Below are 25,825 nucleotides of genomic sequence, written 5' to 3'. Positions count from 1 at the left end.
TCTGGATGCAGTTGTTTAAGGGACTCGGCCGCTCATACTGACTCGTCTGCATGCTTTGCAACGTTTCGAGATTTCACATCAGCGATGCGCCGTTTCTACAATAACCGAAGCTTACAGCGATCTGAAGCTGTAGAGGTAAACAAATGCACCACTTTGGCAAATCCCACGTGGAAGGCTGCGCTCGAAGGCTTCTTGAATATGCGAAATGTTTAGAGAACATGTAAAAGAAATACAAAAAGCGATGTGCAGTCGCAGACATCAGCGACAACGAACTCAAGGCAGCCGCATCGGCAGACGAAACTCTGCATGCCTTTGCCGGCCACGCTGTTACCACAACAGCACACTCTGGCCAGTTCACCCACTACAGTCGATGGGTGAACGACATGCTGCCCCGGAGAAATCATTAATGATTAATCGCGATCCACGAACCGCACAACCGACGTACACTCAACATGGGCGCAGGTACACAAATCAACCGGCGAAATTCCCGGCACCCTTCCAAAACGTTTCCAGCGGCGTGTCAGAGGGCAGCACGGGAACATGAAAGAGGCGAATTGTGCATGTCTTTGCCAAGACTCATGAAGAAGACTGGCTTGGTTAAACCAAGCACTACCAGAGCACACAGCAAGAGAAAGTTGCTATCTAAATTTTCGCATGTTGACTAGATTATTAATTGGTCCCAATATTTATTGTGTTAATATGAATATGAAGGTTCTAACATTTAGTTCCCACGGACATAGCCTGGAAACATGCCACATGTGGTCTGAAAACAGGACACACTTGACCCGAGCCAGCAAAGCTCAAAAGCCAAACTACATTGTATGGCTAAATACCAGAGTACACGACGTATGCTTCAAGACAAAGGTCTCCACAACGGCAAATCTTTATTCGTGCCCAGCACAAACTTGTCCAACACACCATCCATCACTGCCAAACTCAAACGGCCACAATCTGTTCTCTTTTTTGGCTAAACATTTGTTTTCTGTCAAGGCAGTTTTTTTTTTATTTCCACCTTAAAACAAAACCTGCCACAAATGAAAGGCAAAATGGGAATCATGGGAGAAAAGCGTCCATCACAATGAAAACAAGTCAAGCAAAGCAATATGAACAAAACAGATGCGCTGCAGATTTGCACAATTAGGAGGAAAGGAGGACAGCACTGCTGTCAATTTTGAGAGCTACAGAATTGCAAGTGTTAACAAAAATATGTCACTGACAAAGAAAGAAGGGAGAGAAAAATGGAAGGGAAGGGGCTGGGGGAGGCAGGTTGGAATGGGCAGTTCTGCTGGCCTCACTTGTCTGTTCAAAAGTTTTGCCCACTGTCCTGGGAGGAGGAGCACACAAGACACCAGAAAAAGATGGAAGGCTTAAGAAAGTGCTACAGGCATTATTCCACTAGCAGTGATGGGGTTTCCTGGGCAGGGGGTTGTTAAATACTGTGCTAGTGACGTGCAAATTGGGCACCAATGGTCGCTCTCCTCCCCCGAGCTGCCTTTTACTCGGGAAGGAGCTGCCCACTGCTGCTGCTGCTGATGCTTCGCTATCAGGCCTTGGCTGCTGGTGTTTCACTTTTGGGTCCAGCTGCTGCTGCTGCTGCTCCTGTTGCCACTGGTGTCGCTTCATCCTTCTTGTCCTTCTTGCCATCAGCACCTGGCAGAAGCAAAGGTACCACATGCTGCTCTCAATGACAAGCCACACAACATTATGAGAGCACTTTACAGTAGACTTGAAGACACGATAGGAAGCAAAGGAAAGCACAGTTGCTAGCAGCAGGAAGGAGATAATGTTGGGCAAATTTTGCAAATTTTCAATCCAGCATGCCAACTGCAAATATGCAAATGGCATTTTTTCTCAAGTCAAAAGAAAAACTTTTACAGAGGAGAGTTGCAAAACTTTAGTGCAGAACGAGAGCTAAAACCAGACAGGTACGCTTCTGAATGTCCAATATTGCAACTTAGCATTTTATTGTTTGTATCTATATTTTTAGACAAGTCATATTGCTAAGTTGCACCATTGCAAATGAACTTATGTTGGCATTTTCTACAAAATTCCTAATAACAGTACAGGTGCAACTCGGAATAACGAAATCCCGTGACAATGAAGTGTTGCTGTACTATAATCCAGCATGAACGAAATTTGCCGTAACGTAACCCCACGTATTACATACTAGCACAAGGCTATCAGGCTCCAAAATGTGCTCGAATGCGACTGCTTTGGACGAAGATTGCGTAAAAAAACCATCACATTAAGCGTGCGTAGGCGCAACCATTTTTGTTAACAAAACAATCAAGCGCCAGGAGCGATCACGTGCGCCGGAAACAGGTCATGGCTGCCACCTCGTTTAATGATCGCCCATTTGATATGGCACACAAGTTGCTACCGACATGTGACCACGTGGAAATGTTTAAGGCACCTGAAATGGCAGTCGCAGCATAGAGTGCCACGCATCCCTGGCTTCAGGAATGCTGATTTGGTGCCACCAGACAGGCATCACGAGTGGATTCGGCACTGCACGTAGATTTGCGCGAAGGGGCCGTAATCTCAATCAATTGCCTTCAAGAATATACAAGATACGATCACTTTCGTGCTCGGCGCTGGATGCGTCGGTGCCTACATGCGACAGCGTGTGCTGGAGGAATGCTGTATGCATGTAGTGCCGAGTTACACAGAGTCTCGCAAAAGTGATCGCATCTCCCAAACCAACGGACCGAGAATACTGCTCCACAGCAGTACTGCCACTGCTGGTCGACGCATGCGATGCACTTTGTACTGTCGGCAATGCGGCTCTATATCCTCAAGCAAAGCTTGCCAAAGTAGGGTAACGAAATTTTGACAGTAAAGTTTTGTTCTGCGATGCATTACCTATCTGTGCTGTTTCATTTCGCAACAACTCCTGTGTTCCCCACCGATTTCGCTATTCGGAGGTTCAACTGTGTACTATCAATGGTTTTGCACTCTACAAATCGCTAGCATTCAGGCAAAATAAAGAATTAACATACTTGAATGAGTAGCAGAGAGGCAGTGCCACTCCCAAAATATGCAACTTACAAAAATAATTCGACTAAAGAGTGCAAAATTATACATTTCAAGCTACAAAACTAGCTAGCTTTCTTCTGGAGTAACGTTATGCCCATTTTGGCAGAAAAGCAAGCCATAAAGAAGCTCTTTCAAATGAGACCAAACTGGCCTGGATCCGATAAATGGTTTTGCAATGGCGATCGACACAAAATGGGCCATTTTGAGTGCTTTCATTGGAGAAACGAGCATTTGGTAGGATAAACGATGTTATTACCCTCAAGGACATCTTCTTGGGCATAGTCTTTTGCCAAACTGTGCACCTGACATGTAGATTAGAAAAATAAACGAAAAGATCAATTTCTTTCTGCAAGACCCATGTCACTTTTCTTGAATGAGTTTTGGTTGTACACAGCACTACAATGGAAAGCAGTACTTAGCTATGTATGTGAGAAATGGAATGTGGGAGTGGTGCCCATGGGACAAAAACCACCAAAGCAGGGCAACATTGGAACAAGATGCAGTGAAACTGGGCAAATTTCAAGTTCCCTACCATTTAAGCAACAGCTGCATTTCGCCCACATTACAGTTATGACAGGCAGGCAGGAGGGCAGCATCTTCTAACAAAGGTTAGGTTCACAGCTTTAGGTTCACCGCTCATCGCATATGGTTCACCCTAGCATTACTTGGCAACTGGAGATTTGTCCAAGTAAAACAGTAATGATGCACTGAAAGTTATGAAGAATGTAAATGGGACTAAAACAGTCGAAGAAGCAAATAAGACAACCCAGGTGCCAGTTCCGTATTCTTGTTTATTTAGCGACGAACAAGGTCAGTGTTAAGGGAGGACGCGGCCCTTGAAAACCGAAAAATCGTGAAAAAGCCGATTTTTGAAAAACCATATTTTTGGGTTGTAAGTCTCATAAACTACCTGTTCTGTAATTATCAGCTCCTAATTCAACCGTAAAAATGAAAAAAAAGAGAGAAAAAAGAAAACACGCTACTTTTGAGGCCACCGCGGCCCACAAAACACGCGCAAATGCCCAAACAAGTCAAACTTCGCGGGCGCGCCATTCCTGGCCCATGCGGCCTGCCCGCTCCATCTTGGTGTTGTTTTGACCTTGGATTCTTTGTCTCTATTTTGCCGCCTTGCAATATGGCATCGTCGGCGCGATTGAGGGGCTATTGGCGTTTTCCCGCAATGTGATGCGGAGCGCTGATTGGCCGGAGCAGCGCGTTCAAATCCCGCAGGCTAAAGCGCGCCTGCCATTGGCTGCTGCGCGGGCGGCGGCTGCTCCCTTTGATGCCGCGCCCGCCGCGCTCTCGTCGTCGTTGCCCCTTGCTCCGTCCGCCTCAACACGAACTTGCGAGCTGCTCATCGCCCTGCGCTATCTTTAGATTATTTGCTCAGGTTTTTTTTTTTTTTCCCCCGCTAGTTCTTCACTGCATGCGATGCCGGCAAAGCCCAAGACAGTGCAGATGTTCGGTGCACGGGAGCGCGATATGCGCCTTGTACGAGCATCAAACTTCCGATCTTCCGCAGCAAGTGCCGACTGCGTAGATGCTTTTCAGCGGCGGAACTGTGCTTTCGGCTGTTTCCAGTCGAAAATCCGACACACTCTGAGTGCCTGGAGGCGCAAGAGCTAATTAGAAGCTCCGCAGGAGCTTTCTAATAGAAAAAACGCGTTCAACGTTAAGGTCATTTTTCTCGGAATGGATTTTTTCGCTAGTAGTGGTGCTGGGGAAGGCGATATCTCAAGAACTGCTCTTCAGATTTGTATGCCGTTTTTTTTATTCTCTTCCTGAAAAGCTTTGCCGGGGGGTAACAGGCTTCTTTCTTTGAAAGCTGGTGCAGTTAATTTATAATAAGCAATTAATTTTTGATGCATGTGGTCAGTACTGGCTACATCAAATTCAATGTTGTCTTAAAATTTTTTTCAGGGGAAATCAAAGAAAAGGGCTCTAGCCTCCTGGGATATCTATCAAGGGATCATCACAGTGAATTTCAGCTTCCTACGTCTTGGCATTTCTCCAGGCTCTTTCTCAGGCATATACATGAATCACCTAGTTAGACCTCAATAACTCTGGAACTAATAAACATATCTTCATGAAACTTTGCAGTTCATAGTTCGGTGGTGTGAACGTACCCTGAAAATTTCATCTGGATATCTTAAAAAATAAAAAAGTTCGGTCTCTAGGGTAGCCTCCCCCCTTAAAGAGAACTGAACTTCACAGCTAAGAGCGTAGATTATTAAAAATGCTAATTCTGTCCAAAAACAACCTTTCAGTCTGCTCTAATAGCTACAACTAATCCTTCAGTTAACCCCTGAATTTTGTCGTTAAAATTCGATGTTTTTTTCTTTTCTGTGTGATGATCACACCCTGAACTTGTCGCAGCGATATGTCGCGTGCCAAGTCTAGCTAATGATCATCGCGTTTACGATCTGTTAAATGCTACACGAACGCCTCTTGAAGACATACCAAGCGGTCCGCATGCACCGAACATTCTTAAGCAGATGCGCCATTTATTTTTTTCATCCCTTTCTGCACTTCCATGAAAAAAAGCTACAACCAAAGTTACCTTGGCTTTATTACTTGTAGGCTTCATAATGATTTTGTTTAACAACAACATAAAAGGCACCTTTCGATTCTTCTCGTCTGCACTCGTGGGCACGCAACAAATTGCGAGCGGCAACGTGGTAGCCACGTTTACACCGATACGTTAGAAGTGTACCCTATTCATACGCCGACGCTTGTAACGCAGCTAAGATATTTGCCCATCCTTAGCGGAAACATGCCGTATTAGGATAGGAGTGAAGAGAAATGCCACAGTTTCAGTAGCATGCCCGCCATGTTTTTTTACGTCACTGGCAGCTAAGCGCACCTATCTCCGTTTCTGTCCCCTCAAAGTGGACATGGCCAAGTTATTGTCGCAAACTTGCCGATATTAATGAGATTATTCGTTAGTGATACGGAAGAAACTGTTTCTATGTACATAATGTACTCAAGAGAAGAAAAATAATCGCATTCGGAGCGTCCGGCTTGCTCCGCCGGTCGCCATTTTTGTTTTGGTGTCTTGCACAGGCTGTGCCCGCACTGCCAGTGGCAGCCCCCCGCTTGTTGACCCGTTGTCATTCCGCAGCAAACGCGGGATGAACAAATAATGTTTCTTTTTGCAGGAAATTTAACCCGTGTAATGGTCGCACCCCTGAATTTGCATAAATTTTTTAAACAAGAAAGTGTGATCATTAGGCGAGTAAATACGGTATTTGTGCCTTTTACCTGGACTGCTTAAGGGGGGACACGGGTCTTAGAATCCGAAAAATCGTCGAAAAATCGATTTTTTGAAAATGTTATTTTCGAAACCTGCTGCCAGTTCTTCACCTGTCTGCAAGGTTTCACGCTTCTAAATTAAGTATTTTACGCGCAATATCAATTTATATTGTCACTGTTCACCAAATTTCAGCGGTAATGGATGCCAAAAACGGCAGTTTACTGTGACGCGCAGCTCCTGTACCACTCGGGCTATCGGAGCCATCTTGGTCTCTCTTGAAAGAGCAGCTTTCCCTCTTCAAATTCCCGCCATTCATGTCTCCGCCCATTCGTTGGCCAGAGAAAAAAAACGCGCCAAAAAAAGGTCCCGACGCGCACTTCTATTTGTTACTCGAGGCACGTGACGCGAGGGCGCTACACGGTTGGCTGAAGCCGCCTTCGTCGTCTGCTCGACGCGCTCGGCCGGAGCTGCAGTGCGCAAGCGAGCGCCATTTTGTTCTTGTGTTGACAGCGGAGCGGTACACGCGATGCATCGACGAGCTGTGAAATTTCGCTCCAAACATCCTTTCGGGAAGGCGGTGAAGCGTTCGCTCAGCGAGAACTTCAAAAAGGGCACCGCAACACCACGGGATACTCAAGACGTCGAACTTCAAGCGTCCGATGACGGCGTCGTCGAAGCCACCACGGTAGGCCTAACTTGTCCGACGTCCGAAAGCGGCACCGGCGGCAACGACAGGAGCCGGGTACGCCACGACACGACCTTTCTGCAGCCCTCGGAAGCAGAAGAGCAGCGAAGAAAAGCGGCAGACAAAACGGAGAAACGTGGATCGACTGCAGCAACAGAGCGAAAAAAAGAACTTCTCGCTGACAGCGCCGACGCCCAACCACTCGGCGGAACTCCATTCACCATTCTGTGCTTGGATGCAGTGAACGCTTTACAAGAGTCCGCGAAATGCAAAACGTGCAGTGGTGGCGTCAAAGTAGTGAGAGACGAACGGGAATATGGACTTGCGGTGAAGTTGCACCTTGTGTGCGATAATTGCGATAAGACGTCGTCGGCATGGAGCTCGCCGCGCGTCGACGGCACTCAGAAAGTGAATCCGTTTATTGTGAATGTCCTCGCCGCGCGTGCCATGCAGGCCACTGGCAATCGCCAAACTGCTTTGAACGACGTGTCCGCGGCAATGAATGTGAGCCATCGAGGCCTGCACACAAAAACGTGGCAGGCATATGTGAAAGCGCATGCTCGAAAAAGACCTGCGCAGAAGCCGAGTATCAGTATGCAAGCGTGCATGTAGAGAAAATATGCAGCAGGCCTTGAAAAATCGCCACGTTGGTGAAAAAAAACAGACTGATTACATGCCTGGGGCTTATTAACCCTTTGGAGATGTAAACATGTAATTTTTTGCTTGTACTTGATAAACTTAGTTTTGTTTGTTTTTTGCCTTTTTCTCAAAACTTTGTTTTGTGTCTGGTTGCAAGTTTGCCCAAGAGATATCTCAGCACCTAGAGCAGCTAGAACTATAATTCTTTTTGCAATGTGAAGCTGAAACTATAAAGGACGCAGCGCTGGAAGCAGATTTTTTATTTTTATCTCTAGGAATTTTTTTTCTGCATTGTTTTTCTTGTCCAGTCGCCATGTTGGGAGCACAAAGTTCAGTGGGCTGCTAAATCTCTAATGTTAGCCCAATTTGAAAACTGCTTTCAGCGTTGCACTCTTAAACATTGTAGTATCTACCCATATGTTAAAATTTGAATTTCTGATGAGTAATTTTTTTTCTATTGTTTGGGCAGACAATAGCAATAATTTTCTAATATCTCAGGAACTAATTGATCTACAAGAAAAACAGTTGCATATTTGAAATCAGCAGAAAAAACTTAATATATGTGCCTAGTTTCATTATATTTGGACTGTCAGTAAAGAAAATAGGTCTCTGACCAGTGTCCCCCCTTAACGGACGCTACCAACTTCCACTCATCTACATAGGCTTGCAGTCTCTCTTTCTGTAAATGCGCTTCTTGCATCTCTTTCAATCACGCTTTGTGCTAAGAAGGGGCCCCCTGCAGCGTGTTGACTATCGCCTCCAGAGCCAGTGAACAAGAAGACGGCTCACGTGCAGGGAGCGCAAGAAAGGAACACGCTAGCGTGCTTGACCCGAGCGGCACCATGGCTGGTAGACCTAAATAAACCGTGGCACAGCGGCTACCTCTTAGCGCCGCCTCCCACAAGAAGAATCACAACACTGCAACTCAATGGACAAGGTGCACATTGCTGTCTGTGTGTGTTCCTTGCAAGTATTCTCAGCAAGGAAGTGACCCAACTTTAATTGACAATTGACAAACATTGTGTGGAGGGGCTCACCTTCATGGTCGGCAGCTTCGCCATCACGCCTGCGCTTGCGGTTCAGCAGGTTGCGGGCAAACTTGGGTGGTGGCAGGGGATCCATGCCCAGAACTTTGTGAATCTGGCGAAAGGCTACCAGGCGCAGGGCATGCTGCACAAGATAAAACCGATATGGACGTAATGCTATACGGCATGGTTGCATACAACAGAGTGCAGTAACTTGATGGTTTAATCTCACAAGGGCAGTAATCAAAACTTGAGGACGGACATGGGTCCTAAAAATGTTATTCTTATTTTTGGGTGAATCTTTTAATAAAAAAACTCCACTGTCTGGGGTAATTTTTCGTGCTGATTTCAAATCTGTAATTAGATTTTTGATAGCAGCTGTAGGAGTTCAAGAAATATTGAGGTCTGAAGTCAAACTGATTTCAAACTCCTTACGGGGTTTTTGATGATTCAGTTTTGCTAAACCAAAAACTAAATGCATGACACCATTGCTAGAGACCTACTGTAGGGGGTGATGCTATTTTTCATTTGGAAGCATTTTACCGACAAGAAAACAATGTTGCATTTATGATGAACATTTTTTTCTAATTAGCAGCGAGTACTATACCTGAATAATTTTCATGACGGTGCAAGAGTAATAAAGATAGCATCACCACCCAGATCATTTCAATGTGAATAAAATGATACCACCCTTGTCATTTTTGGCCAACAACAACCCATAAAAAACACCTGTAAGGCTGAGTATGGAGTGCAAAAACATCGAACTGAAATAAACGCATTTGAAGTGTCAAACAAATGTAGCTTTTGCTGAAGTGAATCTACAGCAATACAAATGGCACCGTTTTGAAGCTCACTGTTTTGTAAGAATGGCCATACTAAATGTGTGACTGTGTGGCATTTCTTCATTTGGTAGAATTGACCATGTTACTGAATGAAGGGTCCGAGTGTAAATAGCCTTCCAAGTCATCTTCACCTGACAATGGCTGTGGAACTTAGGACCAGAGAGCCAGTGATAGATATGCAGCTGCTAGGTTCTTTCCAGAATTGTACTTTTGTTTGATCCCTCTATCACTTTTGCAGCCAGATGTGCCAGCCCAAGGGGCCTGCCTAGTGAATAGAGCTTGTGATGAGGTTCTCTTTATGAAGGGGGGGAGGTATGATAGATATTGCTACGAGCTACCGTTGTGTGAACACGAAATATGCTTGGTTGCGGGTGCGTGGTGCCGACGCGCGAAATGCCTAGCCGCAGATACAAGGAGTCGACGATGTGCTTAGTTGTGCGAAATGCTTAGGCGCACAGTCCGAGGAATTGACACTCGATGTGCTTATTCGCGCAGTCCGAGGTGCTGACGCGCGAGATGCCTAGACACGGGCTCGAGGAGTCTACATTCGATGCGCTTATTCGCGCAGTCCGAGATGGCGATGCACGAAATGCCTAGACGCGGGCTTGAGGAGTCGACACTCGACGTGCTTATTCGCGCAGTCTGAGGTGCCGACGTGTGAAATGGCTAGACGCGGGCTCGAGGAGTCGACACTTCATGCTCTTGTTCGCGCAGTCTGAGGTGCCGACGTGCAAAATTCCTAGCCGTGGGCTCGAGGAGTTGACACGTGAAATGCCTAGACGCGGGTTCGAGGAGTCAAGGCTCGATGTACTTAGTCGTGCAGTCGAAAGCGTCGTAGCCCGACATGCTTAGGTGAGGGCCCGAGATGTCCGTATGCGATGTGCTTGATCGATGAGTCTGAGACTCCTATGCGCTAAATGCTTAGCCTCTGTACGAGGATTGCATGCGCGATGTGCTTAGTCACAAATTCTGAAACACTGAGTGCTGAAAGGCCTAGCCGCATGTCCGAGGATTCCACGCACAAATCTTGGTCGCGAAGTCCGTGTTGCCGGTGCTCGGAATGCTTTGCCGTGGGTCTGAGACATTCACAAACGTAGCGCTCGGCCACGCTACTGCAATGACCACGTAGCACCCGTTTTTACACGTTGAGATTACGGTGAGTGGAGACTTCCAGGCTCGCAAGGTGCAAAGAGCGGAGCAGACGACGCGAGCGCCGTAACAATGGCAAACCGCGCTGGAGTCACGCGGCGGGCGCGGCCAATCGCAGACTCCAGCAAGACCTTCAATCATTTGCTTTTTGTGTGCTTGTTTCTGTACGGAGGAGATAGCTGAGGTGGCAAAGTTGAAGACAGAGAAATGTGCTTTCCAACGAGACCAAGGTGGCGGCACTTGGCTGCACCGTTCCAGAGATATTGTAGCTTGAAATATGCTATTCTTTCTTGGTTTCCACGAAATTTTTCACCACCTTGGCTGATAAAACAAATTTTTTAGAGCACTTCTACGTGGTTTATATGGATGATATTTCGGAATCAGAAAGAGTTATAGCAACTGAAAATGCGATTTTCAAAAAATCGATTTTTCGGCCATTTTTTGCTATGCAAAACCCACGTCCCCCTTAAAGTGACAGCCACAGCACTGTTACCCACCTGCGCACTAGCAGTGATGTCCTCTCGGGCTTGGTCAGTGAGCCCAGCTAGGGCGTCCACAGGCTCTCGTTCACACGGGTCCACCAATCCAGGGCTCCCTAAGCAAGGCACAGACAAAGCATGAAAAAGAATCATGGCAACTGAGAGGCACGCACAAGTCTGTTTACATAAATGTCACAGTGATACATCTTTAGCGCACTGAATTAGTGTAAAAGCAGCTGTGCAGTAGGAAGGCAAACTGCACTAATGCACCAGGAGAGGCTATACACAGGTAAGCCATCCCAGTGAGTACGCGTGAACACTGATGTTATGGCATTGAGGGAAAAGCGAGACAGCTGCTGGCATGTGACCTTCTCCACATACCAAAGAACAGATTGCCGCTTGTTTCGGGCAAAAAAAGATGCATCACGTGTGTAACCAATTGCCCCTTTGTCACTTGCAGAAATGTGGACTCTCCCGCTGTCTCAATCTATTACATGTCACCTGGATAACGCTGCATGTGCTTTTCTAACACAGCAACTTCCGTTAATCTGGCTTTGACGGGACCAACAAAACTAATAGACTTAATCGGCGAGTTGAATTTAACAATATGCAGAAAAAACCTGAAATGCATCGTCGATTGATTTGGCAGTACAGTCTCTACACTCGTTACACCGGACCCAAATACAGCAGACTTTTGGATATAATGGACCGTATTTCAATCTTACTTTGCTCTACCTATTCATGCAACAAGGTGCACCCAGTGCCGGTAGCTTCGTATGTGCTGTGCTTTCGGCGTTTAGTTCACATTGAAGCGAGAGAGCGGACGAAAGTAACTTAGATCGGCATTGCTGCTGCACTTGCTCACACTAGCACTTTGACAGTGAGTGTCTGCGCTCATAGAGTGTGATGTGTTCCCAGCTTACCTGCGCGCATGACACTATGCTTGTGAATTTAGTTCGAAAGCGAATGTTTACAAATTTATACAACTGATAAAACTACTATACTTACTTTCCATAGCTGTCTACTAACTTGCTATCGCAATCCGTGCTTCCTGATAACATGAAAATTAGGGCTTCCCCTCTCGGCTGACACTGCGACTTTCTTTTTTTACTTTGGATGTTCGTCACTCACTCTTTGCGATAACATTGTTACGCATCGCGACTAAAGTTTAGGAAGTGAGGTGTTTGGGATATTAATGACTTCAGAGAAAACGGACATCTTTTGTTGAATGATCAGGGTTCATAGCAACGAGAGTACTCTATATACCCGATTCTACCATACCACCACATCAAAAACCTGCTCGCTTTCTGTGTGTCCAAAATCTAAATTACTAAGAAATTACATTAAATCTCCTAAACAAAGTATAAATCTAACATCCACCTGATTAAAATATGTATATACCATATTTATTTGAATCTAGGCCGATAGTTTTTTTTTTCAAATAATCATATTCCAAACTCTAGGGTTGGCTTAGATTCGAGGATTTTTATTGAAACTGCTAAATATGGTGCTTAGCTAGCACCATCTAGAAAAGTCAGTATCGCAGCTGCTACTAGCCGTACCAGCAGCCAACCGTACATAAGCGAGGTCGCCATTTTGACCAGTGTGGTGTTGGCCGTATCGGTGTGCGGCGTGGTGTTATTGTGATGGCGCCAAGCAGGAGATGCCACTACAGTGCTACTTTCAAGCGAAAAGTTGATAGCCGCAGATGCGTCATCGAACCTTCAAGCCGGCGAAGACCACATGCTAACGGCAACAGGCCGTATCAAACGTGCATCGCTATCGCAGCTGGCGGGCTGGGTAGCTGCAGCGTGGGACGACATCCCAGGTACTTTGAGTGTGCGCGCCTTTAAAAAGTGCAGCATATCTAATGAGCTTAACGGTACCAAAGATAGTGCACTGTTTGAAGGTGACAGTGACAAGGAACACAGCGATCAGGACATTGAATGAGCTCTGCACGTTCAGATTCAATAAATGCTGTTTGCATTTTGTGAACACTGTCCTCGCTTTTTTTGTTCGGCCTACATTCAAGGTAATATATATATTTTTTTGTTGGCTTCGGGCTGGGATCGGCTTAGAATCGGGCTTGACTGGGATTGGGGTCGGCTTAGAATCGGGGTCGGCCTAGATTTGAGTAAATACGGTATACAAGCACACACACACACAAGGAAGAAAAAGAAAGGAAATGAGGAAGAATGAGAAGAAGGGTTAATATGCGTTGCACAACAGCAGTTGGTTTTCTAAAGGCAGCTTCTTTGCAAAACAGCTGCAATGTGCAGCAAAGGTACGAATGCCGTGAATGCAGTTTTTGGCGCTATTGTCCCGAGAGACAAAAAGGTGCGTGTTAATGTAAATACAGTAACCAGAAATTGTGAGCTACTGTTATTGTGTGAAAAATCTTCCTAGGGCAGGACGAAAATAGTTGATTTCGACAGGTTTTTAATGCGTGTTCAATGCATTCACTGTCCCCTAAGATCAGCCGAGACAGACACTGCCACTAAAGGGGTTGCTATTGGGGTCACAACAGGCGCCAAGCACATGCACGCTGACTAGGGTTGTGCGAATATTCAAAACTTTCGAATACCGAAGCGAATGTCATTTGATTTGACCTTCGAATTGAATAGGACTACTCAAAGCTTAGAATAATTGAAAAGTATTTCGTAGCTTAAGAATACCGATATGCATACCTTTTTTTAGAAGTTTATGTCTATTCCTTTATGTCTAGCCCAGGCACAGCATTTTCATGCCACTTTGTTGACTAAGCAATCGCCACTCGATGGAAACAAGGCCGTGACCGAGCATACAAATTCACAAAAAAAAAAGCCACATTGATAACGATGACATTTCTGAATTTTTAAAGAAAACATTTACAACTGCATTTTTAGGCACTAAATGTAACATAGTGTAGTGTCACGATAATAATCTGTAGGTAGTATTTATTTATGTTATACTTTGCAATTGTAAGACATCAACCATCTTAACATTGGCTAATCTAAAAAACAATGTCTAAGTGATAGTAGGTATGCGCCTGTAAACATGTTTGGCACATGTTTCTGTGGCTTCAAGTTTTCAACTTCGGTCACGCTTTGGCTGTTTTCTGCCCGATTGCATGCATGGCCGAAGTAGCCAAACAACGGATGAATCGGCGCAACGGGTGTTCCGGAGCGTTATCTGGGAGTTCTTCGAGCGCAGAGCCAGTGATGCAAGGTGCTGCACATACAAGAGGCGGCTTGAGACGCCCGTAGGCATCACAACCACCCCCATCAATCACCTAAAGCATCCCCCTGATCCATGCATGCAGTTCAAGAAGCTCTGTGCTACAGAACGCTCAAAAAGCCTGAAGGTGCGAAAAAGATGACGGGCACCAACAAGGCGGATGCAAGTGCTGCTAGCTGTAGCTACTATAAGCCTACGCTGAAAGGCGACAGTAAGCGTGCAAAAATGCTAAAGAAGGTTGCGCAGTTTCTGGCCACTGGCTTGCGGGATCTGCGGTGAAGTTGCGTTGGGATGGAGCTTGCGGGGAGAGTTGAGGGCCCGAAAACATGTAATCCTTTTGAAGTGAATGTACTCGCAGTGCATGCTATGTCGTCGTCTGGGAATGACCAAACGGCCATGAATTATACCTAGTGCCTACTGATGGTCTTAGGTGCAGTTTTTTCTAACTTTCAATATATCAGTCGTGAAATGTTTTTGTTGTTTTCTCAAAACCACGATTTTGATAATGATGCCGTATTGGAGGTGCATCATCTCTGCTTCTACTTGTGCTATCACTGTAAATCTTTTTTTTTTCCCCAGAAAGGCAAAGCTCTGTAAAGTGCAAATAAACAAAATAACGTTGTCGCGCTTCTTAGAAAATGAAATAAAATGCTTCTTTTTTCTTTTTAGCAGCTAGATGAATTTCTCACTGAAATGTGCAATGTTCTCATTTGATATAAAATTGGTTTAGAACACCATACTTGCTTATTTGCACTCTGCTAGTTCCACATCATTTTCGTATGTAGATGTTTATTATGCCATGTATAGTTTGCTAGACAGCTCACCTACAGGCAAGTTATGCAATAAAGCTGCATTTCTTCAATTTCTGGAAAGTTATTTACTCTGTAAGAAAACTGGGTGTATATTTAATACTAGCACATTGAAATACATAAACTCTGCAAGTTTCATAAAAATTGACAAAGAATTAAAGTTTTCAGGCACAGGGTCCCCCCTTAATGACTGTTTTGGCAGAGCCATCTTGTTTACGTGTATTCACATGACGCAATAAGAGATGCCATAAGATACTGTTACATTTAGGCAAGCATGGCTACAGTGAAAGATGCAACCACTTAGCACAATGCCCACCAGGTAGCAGAATGCCGCCGGCCACAGCTTCCAGGATACGGCGTAGTGCATCACCGGGTGCCAATGGCTGGCTGGCACTGCTCAGTACCTTCTCCACCAGAAGCTCTAGGGCCTGCGCATACAAAGGTGGAATTTTCAGACGATGCATCAAGCACATGGGTGAAAACCAAAAGTTTGCCGAGGGTTGGGCATGCCACCTGATGTGGGCACCATAACTGCCTCATTCAAGCTGTTCTAAGGTCGTCTCCCCCAATCTAGCTTCAATGATCTGACACGGGGCACTATCAGCTTGTCCTAGTGGCTACACAGCACACTAGCTTCTGCCACATTAACAATACAGAGGCGTCCCGCGTACGTACTACTAGAGTATGAAAGAAGCCCGAACTACAGTGCTAGAGCACAAATTACATAGTGAAACCTCGTTAAACCGTAGTTGGACTGAGCTCGGAAAAAGTACGTACTAAAGGGTAGTACTGCTTAAGGGGGGAGGAGGTGATCAGAATTAACTTTTTTGTTTCTTGACAGAAAGGGCTGAAATTTGGCATACACACTGCACATTGCAATAAAAAGACAAATCTAAAATTTCATTAGGATATCTTAATTAGTTTTTGTTTTATTAGAATTTATAAGTTCCTTGCTTGTGGAAAGCCTGGCACAGTAACGAAACATGATAGGGAGCAGGGAATACTTTGTATGTTTGCACAGATGTCTAATCTACATCAAGACACTGTTTGATTTTTTTTTTAAAGCGCTAATAATTTTTTGCTCAACATAACATGCACATGACTGTGCTTCACTGCATGGAGCCATGTAGTAATTGTGAAATAATTAAATAATGGAAAGATAAAGAAACATTTCAAGACTGTCTTTAAGTACAGCACAGCTTGTGGATCACAGCAGAACAAACTGGGCCAAAATCTGTCCAGCCATTGTTGTGCTACGCTTTCCACGAGCGAGGTGATTGACAAAAAAAAAAAAAAAAAGCAATTGAGAAAACTGGCTGCAAAGTTTTAACAGCACTGCAAATTTATTCAAAAGCACCAGGGCTGTAATATTTTGAATCATTGCTGTCAGGCATCTTCTTACACCTTTGCCTCATTGTTTGGTGGGCTTTGGATGCCTTCTTCAGGCGTTCTTTATCCTTTTCTTGTGCCATCTGGAGTAGTGCATGACCACCATTTTCACTGCCAGACCGAGCCTGGTATCGCAGTGTACACCCACAGAACGCTGTTGGCATCTTGGGCACAGAGTTTTAGCGATCAAAGAGTTCATCGCGGAAACAGGCATAATAATGAACTCACAGTCACAAGGGGCTGAAATTTGTTCTTGGCATTGCTGCTTCCGCTCAGTCGCGGACACTGCGCGAAGGGAGTCGCGAATGCTGCATGCCTGCGCTTCTGCAGTCACCGCTGGCACAAAACGCGGCTCGAGGCGCGTCTGAATCGTGCGACGATTCGTCTGGTGAGCCTTGAGTCACCATACAGTATGTAGCTCGTCGACGGTTGGGGCTTACTCGCAGGCTGCGTGTCTCTGTCGCACGATGCATCGGAAACGCACACCGTCTCTGTCGGCGATGGAGATCTTCGACCCGCGTCGCCTCCAACAACGCGATCTCGGTTGCTGACTCGCGCGGCCGTACGCACAGGTGCGAGAGTCTCCGTTGGCACGTCTTCCGGTGGCTTGGTTATCAGTGTCGATGTCACAGGACGATTGTCGGCTTCGCTGCTGGAATCGCACGGTGCAAGATAACGCGGCACGTTATCCGCGTGTTCAGTCGGGTTCTGCGCTTCTCCTGCTGGCCGCCGTCTTTTTCTCGCCGTAGGAGGCTTGCGCTTCCGTTTTCCGAAGGCATGCTTCATTTAAAAGTTCTTTTCGAATGAGTGACGATCCATCACTGACCTGGGAGCTTTCATAAATCCGAATTCTGCGAGTGTCAAACGAAGAAACACGCCGGCGTGGTTTTCAAAGCAGACAACTGCGGTCCGCTGTGGTTGCCAGCTTGCCCGCTGCTGCAGCAGCAACCAATGGCGAGACGCCTTTCAGTACGGCAACCAATCGGAGGCCCGCTTTCATCGCAGGGCCCGTGTGACCGCCTTTAGCAGACCCGCGCTTCTTTTGTGTTTGTGTGTTTGTTACAAGATGGCGACAACCGAAGAATTCAGAAAGGGAATGGCGAAACTTCGAGCTTTCGAACGATACCAAGATGGCGGCGTTCGGTGGCGGGAAAGACTAGTTAAGGCTCCGCGAACTGTGGTGATTTTACGCGATTTAAAGCTGTTTTCTCGCCCTACGAACTCATAAATTAATCTTTTTCGGGCACTTTTAGTGAGTTTTCAGTTAAACCATTTTGACACAATGTAGATTAGGCATTGCAGATACCGAAACGCGTCGTTGCCAAAAATAGATCTTTTTTGCGATTTTCGCGATCTGATCCCCGCGTCCCCCCTTAACTGAAATAGCATGAGATTGCCCACTTACCTGTCAAACGGAACTCAGAGAGAGTACGATAAAAGGGGAAAGAACATGCAGTATTTATTCACTTGGCGCAATCAAAAGTTATTCTTGTTTGATGCCGCGGCGGCCTAGCAGCGATGACAGCGGCCTCAAACTTACTGAAGTTGCGAGCCAGCTTTTAAGCCAGCCCCCTCTTTTCAGCAAACATTTGCATCGCAGATTCCTTGTTGGCGTAGCATACTCTCCGTGCACAGGCGCAGTAGCGCTGCAGAAGTCGCAGGCCGCCTTTTTCATTGCAGGTTGCTGTTCTCGTCTCGACGATTGCTTTCATGAGGCTGACATAAAACGCAGCTTCTGCCACTGTCGGACCTGAATTGCCCATGCTGTCGCTTCCCGTGTTGTCCTCATCACTGTTGTTGGTGACACTTCAGCAACAAGAGGCAACGATGGCTAAAAGTCGAACCTCGTAGCCGACATCTCTTCGCTGTCACAGCAGCGCTGCCAAGCAACTTCTTTGCATTCCAAATGCCACACACCGTAGTCAACAGTAGATCCCTGCCGCGTGCCAGCACCGACTTATTTGTGTCACGTTCGATAGCATGAACAATGTCATTTTTGTTCTATGCTGAACACCCTGCTTGCATGACGCTACAATGCTCACCGGCATGGCGCCGAAATGATGTTGGTGTGGCTTCACACGCAAATGCACAGGGTGCTTGGAGGCCGTTGTTCTGATCTCTGAGGCTTGTTGTCCTGCCAGGCCACCAGATGGGGACGACGGACCATCACGATTGCGTGACAAAAAGTGGAAACACCAAGTTTTAAATGATACTTAACTGATAAGCTGGTATGATTTATGCGGATACAAAACAAATTATGTTCAATGGCCGCTGAGTTGGGTATTTGACTTTTCTGCTTTTAAAACGAAACTACTGTTTAAGCGGGTACGGTTTATGAGGTTTTACTGTACTTTTAAATATAAAGAAATGTGGACAAAGCAAAGATCAAAAATGAAATCTGGAACAAAGAACAATCTAACAAGGTTGCAAGCCAACACGAAAATACCTCCGTTATATTCAAGGGTTTCAGAATAGTAATTGCAATCAAACGTAAATGCATTACGCATGTAAAGAAATAGCATTGTCCTCAATACACATGCTCTGTGTACTATTAGATTTCAGTGTGCTGTGATAACATATGTTATTTGGAGAGTAGCATTTGCAATGTTCACCTAATTTAAGAAATAGCATTGATGAACACGATGGCATTCATGGCTTCCACTTTAGCGTGAATTTTAGTAATGGCTACGTCCATGCTCTCGTTGATTGCCAGTAACAATTGAAATGAGCTTTCGCTTCCTTTAAACTCAACTGAGACACATGAGCTCTTCCGAATTCTGAGATTGTTCGGCGATTCTGGTGTCCATAGGTTTAATGAGAAGTGTCCGCACAGAAATGACAGGATGATTGCTAATGAATTGTCTTAGCTTCAATGTGTTTGGCATGAGACACCAGGTGGCATCCTGCCTTCGAATGTCTTCCTTACGTTTGTATTGATGCACGTTAAACTACAGTAAAACATCGTTAAACTGTACCAACTCAACCAGTAGTTTCATTTTAAAAGTAGTAAAGTCAAATCCTCGACTCGGCTAAAGCCCCTCCATCCATGCACCACCGCCGCTTTCTTAAGTAGAGACAACCTTTGTTGTGCGCTGCCTTTTTCCCTCACACCAAATCCGGTTTTGGCATTTCCGGTTCCGGCGTTTCCGCTGCCTGGAGTTGCGCTGGACGAATTTCCGCTTTGGCTGCTGTTAGGCGATGTTGAGACGATCGCGCATGCTTAGCAGAGCTGTGGCAGTCACCATAAGAAGAATACAAAGGGGTCAAGCTGTTGTATTCCGCTGAGGTAGTAGTTCCCGGTCACTGTTTTCCAAATGCACAAAAAACGGCAGTGGTCTCCAAGCGGCCAGGCACTACATTCCACTGTACGTTGTCTCTCGTGGCACAACCCGTCGCAGGTTGACGCGAAGCAGCGAACACGACCAGATCGCTGATTACAATGGGCGGCGGTTCTTGGATGGAATCGCATTCACAGTTTAAACCGCAGCTGGTGCAATTAAAGCCTCTCCATCGACATGAAAGTAAACAACGCTAAAAAACATAGCGTCACTTCCCCTTGGAACAGGAAGCTGCAGCTACTTAAGTTCCGCTTGACGCCGGAAGCTAAGGGGGTGAGTGGGAGAGGGGCTTGAAGGAGGAGGGTAGGTTGGCGGTACTTAACCTGGTCGACGGTACGTGGTGGATGGAGGGGCTTTAGACTCGGCGGCCATTCAACAATGCTTTTGTATCCACATCAACTGAACCAGCTTATTGCGTACGCATCGGTTAACCTGCAGTGTTTTCACTTTACGTTGTGGGGATGCGCGACTCACGCGCGTCCCCAGATGTCTTGTTTTCCCCCATCTCCTGCAATCCCGCTTCGCTGTGTGGCTTGCGTGACGCCCGCGGCGGTCAATGTGGTTGAAGCGCAGCGCGAGAGATGGCGCCAGCGTTGCACTGTTACCGGCGGGGTTACTCGGGTGCGGGAGCGGAAGGCGCTCGCTCTTTGGGTTCGGGAAACAAGCGGGACGGACGTGCCGTGCTGCGCGTGCGCCGACCCATGCTTCTGCGAGACCGTCTCGCGTGGCCGCCTTAGAATGCGCCACCGTTGGCGTGACCGTACACGCGAACGACCAGGCGTTGGGATCCAGCATGGGGCGAACATATTCGCTTGCTATGCGGTCGCAGTAAGTCGGACTTCTAGATTTGTCGCGCGCCCATCGGCATGTTTTGTGGATAGCAACTCTGCTAGCAGGCATTGATCTATGAAAGGTGCAATAAATGCCCTTGTGATTGTTTGCACTACTGTGTTGTCGTTCCTTTGTCCCAAGAGCACGGGTGTGGGAGATCCCACAACGTCATGCAATCACGGCAGTACGTCGTCCCCACCGGGCGGCCTGGCAGAAAAGCCTCAGAGATCAGACCAGCCTCCAAGTTCAAAAGCTGGGGGTGCTTGTTTCTTTGTTCTTTCGAAGCCATGCCAGAGAGCATTGTGGCGTTGTGCAGGCTAGGACTCGCGTCGTGCCAAAGCTTGGACAAAAACACTCTGTGCTCAGCATTAGAACCTTGCATGAAACACGAGGGCAGCTACTAGCAACTATCAACTTACAACCATGTCACAATATATATGGACAGAGACTCGTGGAGTTCAACGGTGCTATATGGAACGCACTCCCACACAGTGGCCAAAACATTGTACAACGCTTAAAAAACTGCTATATGGAACGCACTCCCACACACTGGCCAAAACGTTGTACAACGCTTAAAAAACTGCTTTCATGAATGCTGACAGGGGCTTTCTATTTCTATCCCCTATTGTCATAACTAGTTTTTTTGTTTATACTATATTTTCCCTGTAAAGATGCTTTAATAATGTGTGTTTAAGTTGTCTCATACATTAAATATGCTGTTCTTATGTCTACTTTGTTACTGGCTCCCAAACTACCCGCCAAGGCTATGGGTCCAAACAGTACTGTGTGTATGCAATGAAAAAAATAAAAAAGGACATCGTACATGCTACCGTATGTAGCATGAAGTCAACGCTGGCATACGAGAGGGACTTACTGTTGACTACGGTGTGGCATTTGGAATGCCAAGGAAAAGTTGCTCGGCGGTCCTGCTGCAACCGCAAAAGATGTCGGCTATGAGGTAAGGCTTTTTTGGGTGTGGAGGAGGCGCTGGTGAAGCAGCACAACCGAAAAACCTGCCTGTTAACAAACTCCTACTTGAGGAGAAAGCCACAGTTTTCACTTTGCAGCTGAACCATGATGACTCCACATGCAGCAATGGCGGCTGGCGAGGTTTAAGGTGAGGCACAGCATAAACACGAGGACTGTTTCAGGATAAGGTGCCGCTGGCGACATCAATGGCACAGAACAATGGCAAAATGTTCAGCTGAGGCACACCTTGATGGACTATGCGTACATCATGAGTCATCATCGTGGATGAGTCTGCGCTATTCTTCAAGCTGTTGCCAGACAGAACGGCCGCATTGAAAGGTGAGACATGCACTGGTAGCAGGCATGCCAAGGACAAGAATTCAGTTGCATTTGGAGTGAACATGTCAGGAACTGAAAAACATCTGCTTCTCGTGATTGGTAAGTTGGCCAAGCCGAGATGTTTTAATGGCGCCCGACTGGAGCCTGGAGTCGTCTTCTGCAGCAATGCAAAAGCATAGATGATTGCAGAAGCATTGTGAGGAGTACATGCGCCTCATTGATTGCAGTTTTGAGGCAAAGGACAGAAGAGCTGCAGTTATCCCAGAAAATGTGTGTGTGCACATCGCACTGGATAACTTAGCGGCTGTGAAGTTGGCATTTTGGGGAGTAGATGCGCCTCATTGACTGCCGTTTTGCAGTGAAGAACAGAAGAGTTGTAGATCTTAGATAATGCGCCAGCACATGTCGCACAAAGACAACCTTGCAGCTGTGAAGTTGGCATTTCTGCCTCCTAATAAATCAGCAACTGCTCAGCCCTTGGACTAAGGTGTCATTCGGGCTATGAAACAATTGTACAAAAAGAACCACTTGAGCAGAATTCTTGTAGCCCTTGAGTGCGACAGCTATTTCAATTGACCTGCTATATTTGATTACTTGCTGGAATACTCGTGGTGGCAGGTTGAGTCGACGACAGTGCAGAACTGTTTCATGAGTGCTGGCTTGTGGGTGACACAGAGGATGCTAGAGCACCGTCGACCAGACTTCTGACACTGTCGACAAGTTTTCTCACACTGACTTCAAACACAGACAGATTCAGTCGTCTCCGGACATGTCTGATGAAGCCATCTGTTGTTGCCGAAGTGTCGCCTAACGACAGTGATGAGGACGACACGGAAAGCGACAGCACAAGCAATTCAGGCGCGACAGTAGCAGATTCTGGATGTGACATCACCTTCATGCGGGTGTTCGCCGAGAAAAGGGGGGTGATGGAAAAGCCGACTTGCAGCTTAAGTGAGATTTAGGCTGCTGCTGACACTGCTAGGCCATCACAGCATCAAACGAGAATAACAGACTTTTGTCGAGCTAAGTGAATAAATACTGCATGTCTTTTGCCCTTTCATCGCACTCTCTCTGAGTTCCTTTTTTGATAGGCAAGTGGGCGATCTCGTGCTTATTCAGTCAAGTGAAGCAATAGTACTGTCTAGTGTGTACTTTTTCTGAGCTCCGGCCAACTACGGTTCAACGAGGTTTCACTGTAAAAGTCTTGAAGGGACACACGCCTTAACATCCCCAAAAGTGCTTGCATTCAACAAGGCTACAAACACTATTCCATCTTTCAAAAGCACACATTAGTTGCATGCTGATATTGGAGAAAGATTTAACATTTACTTCATCATATTTGATAGTTATATCTGTGTCATTATACAGTAGTATCTCATTAATTTGAACTCCAAGGGGACTGGAAATTCATTTGAATGGAACCGAGTTCGAACTAGGGTGAGTCCCTTTAAATATTAGTGTTCAATCAATTCTGCAGTACTGCACACAAAACCAAGTTACTAGGCTTGCAATGAAAGTTACGTCCTCCATCAGCATGCAACAACATGTGCCAGAAGAAGCCTAGGTTTTGCATAAAGTCCAAGTGCCATAAGATTGCTGTGGGTGTCAGGAAAAGACCTGCTAGAGTGAGCCAAGAGGGACGGTGACTTGATGTAAGCCGTCCTCCCACATGGCCAATGTTGGAGATGATGTGATCAATTGAGCATACAGAAGTGATCAAGCACATGCTGCGAGCGAGGGTGGGAGTAGGTCGGTAATCAATAATCAAGCACATGCTAAGGTCTTGTTCTTGCTCCTTTTGAGCCAGATAGAAAAGGAAAGTGCGCACAGCTCTGGTTGCATTCGGTCTGGGTGTGTCTTCTCTCGTCACTCTTACAGCAGCTAGTGATGCAATGAAACTTCGCCTTTAGGTTGAGTTTGTTCGAAAAGAGGTGCATGGGACTGAGAAATTTTGTTCTAAGTAACTCTTGTGCAGTTTTTGGAGTTCAAATTTGCAGGAGATTTCCAGTATTTAAATACATAGAACCTTGCCGTGGCCAACAGAGAATTTCAATTTATCTGTCAATTCACTTTGAATTATTGGGTTTTCACTCTATCAAGGTTCAACTGAACATCCAAATGAGAAAATGGTGTGCCTGTTGTATCACTTGTTGAATGTTGGTTCAGAAATCACTGTGAATCATGGAAGCACACGGAACTGCATTTCCAAGTTTACGGTGAGAGAAATGTGACCGCAATGCCCAAGTTAATACAACACAGCATCAATTCACTGTGGTCTGAACATGCTATCAGAGTCAATTCACTGTGGTCTGAACATGCTATCAGAGCCGTTCGTCGCAAATAAAAAATGTAGCTCATTTGAGCTGCAAAGGCTCGATAATAACTTTAATTGAACAAGACTGACTTACCCAAGAGTTGAGAGTGCTCCATGTGGGCACACGGTTACAGAGGTCCCTCAGGATTCGGATGACCATGACACATGACTGCAGACCACTTGCCCTAGCCTGCAAAACGTGGCGAGCGCGCACACCAAACCCAGACCCCGAAAGACAATTCCAGGTTAGCCTAAAACCAAGTCCACATGACAATCGCCACTTGTTCCAGACATCCAAGATAGAAATGCAAAGACAACGCCGGCTGTTCTAGTCATATAACTAGATCCCCAGAGCCTGCCTCAAGGCTGCGTTTCTGCAGACCAAGTTTTCCTTCCACTTCTTTTTTTTTTTTGCCAACCTAAGTAAAGCATCAGAGATGCGGCAATGCAGACAGGCCTGGCTGGCAATGCTGACATTGATAACAATGCTTATAAATACATAGCCGAAAAAAAGTTACACTGCCATGCATTCTTTAGCTACCGTCAGGGCCACACAACCTAGCAGCACCATACTTGAGCTGAACAAAACTTATGGCTGTAAACTCAAGCACACACTGGCACCATACTCTGCTGCCTATCAAGAAGGTAACACAATGCTGTACTTGTCCCACAAAAAAATTGCGCCAACATTTTCCGAAATAGAATCTTTTTGCACACAGCTTTACCCTACACTTTGCCAAAGTGGAGTGAGGTGATGCATGCTGCAGTTGAATTACAGCGCTGTGGAATGCTGGAATATGCATTAGAGTCCCATGCATGTGTGGCCAGCACAGTTATAGGATCACGAAAACAAGTGAACAAGGTGCCAGTGCGTTTCCTTATAACAGTGTGCAAGCCGAATGCATTTGCCAGCCATTCCCCATTAGTTTTTTTTTAGGTTGTCACAGCTGTCTCTTTGCCAATGCAAGCTCAACTATTAACACTGCTCTACATGGCTAGCACTTCAAGTGCATGCCTACCCTGAGGCAGACAACTTTAGTGCACAAGCAACAAGATGTGTCAGGTGTCCAACTTTCCAGCCCCATGTTTATTTTTTCCTTTTATTTTTTCAGTTACTGCCTTCTTAATTTTCTTAGGCCTGACATTTTGAGGCAACATGTATGCAACGCTAGTACAGAGGTGAGGGCAAACGACAAAAGAAAAGAAAAAGTGGGGAGGCGCATACCCCATGCGGGGGTGCACACACACTCTCTGCATATAAGACACATAAGGCTGAAAAGGTTTCCCAACCTGGAACCACTTGGCATGGCGCAAGGCGGCTAGAGCATCCAGGCATTTCTGCCTGTCCAGAACATCCGGCGGGTCTTTTACACTGGCTAGAAACCAGACGGCAAAAAGGAGGGAGAGAGAGAGGCCCACGGGGGGCACAGCCAGTTAGTCGCCTCACGGCCGGGTGTTTGACCCCTGGGCACCGTCACCCTCACAGGCAAAGGGGGAACAGCGGGGGTCAAA

General features: G+C 46.2%; 1 protein-coding gene across 1 annotated transcript in view; it reads right to left on the bottom strand.

The window, feature by feature from the left end:
• Positions 1–867: 867 nt before the first annotated feature.
• The window catches only part of Zn72D (Zinc-finger protein 72D), an 82,927-nt gene continuing 57,969 nt past the window's right edge, over positions 868–25,825 (bottom strand). The window contains exons 12-17 of the mRNA XM_075680823.1: positions 25,604–25,689; positions 24,408–24,503; positions 15,450–15,561; positions 11,127–11,224; positions 8,651–8,783; positions 868–1,650 (exon numbers count right to left, since the gene is read on the bottom strand). Of these exons, the coding sequence (XP_075536938.1) occupies positions 1,544–1,650; positions 8,651–8,783; positions 11,127–11,224; positions 15,450–15,561; positions 24,408–24,503; positions 25,604–25,689 (632 nt within the window). The 3' untranslated portion in view covers positions 868–1,543. The remainder of the gene's footprint in view (positions 1,651–8,650; positions 8,784–11,126; positions 11,225–15,449; positions 15,562–24,407; positions 24,504–25,603; positions 25,690–25,825) is intronic.

The sequence above is a fragment of the Dermacentor variabilis genome, chromosome 2 (assembly GCF_050947875.1).
Source record: "Dermacentor variabilis isolate Ectoservices chromosome 2, ASM5094787v1, whole genome shotgun sequence".
NCBI classification, from domain to species: domain Eukaryota; kingdom Metazoa; phylum Arthropoda; class Arachnida; order Ixodida; family Ixodidae; genus Dermacentor; species Dermacentor variabilis.
The sequence above is the reverse complement of the archived record's forward strand: the minus strand, read 5'-3'. Positions and strand labels throughout refer to the sequence as shown.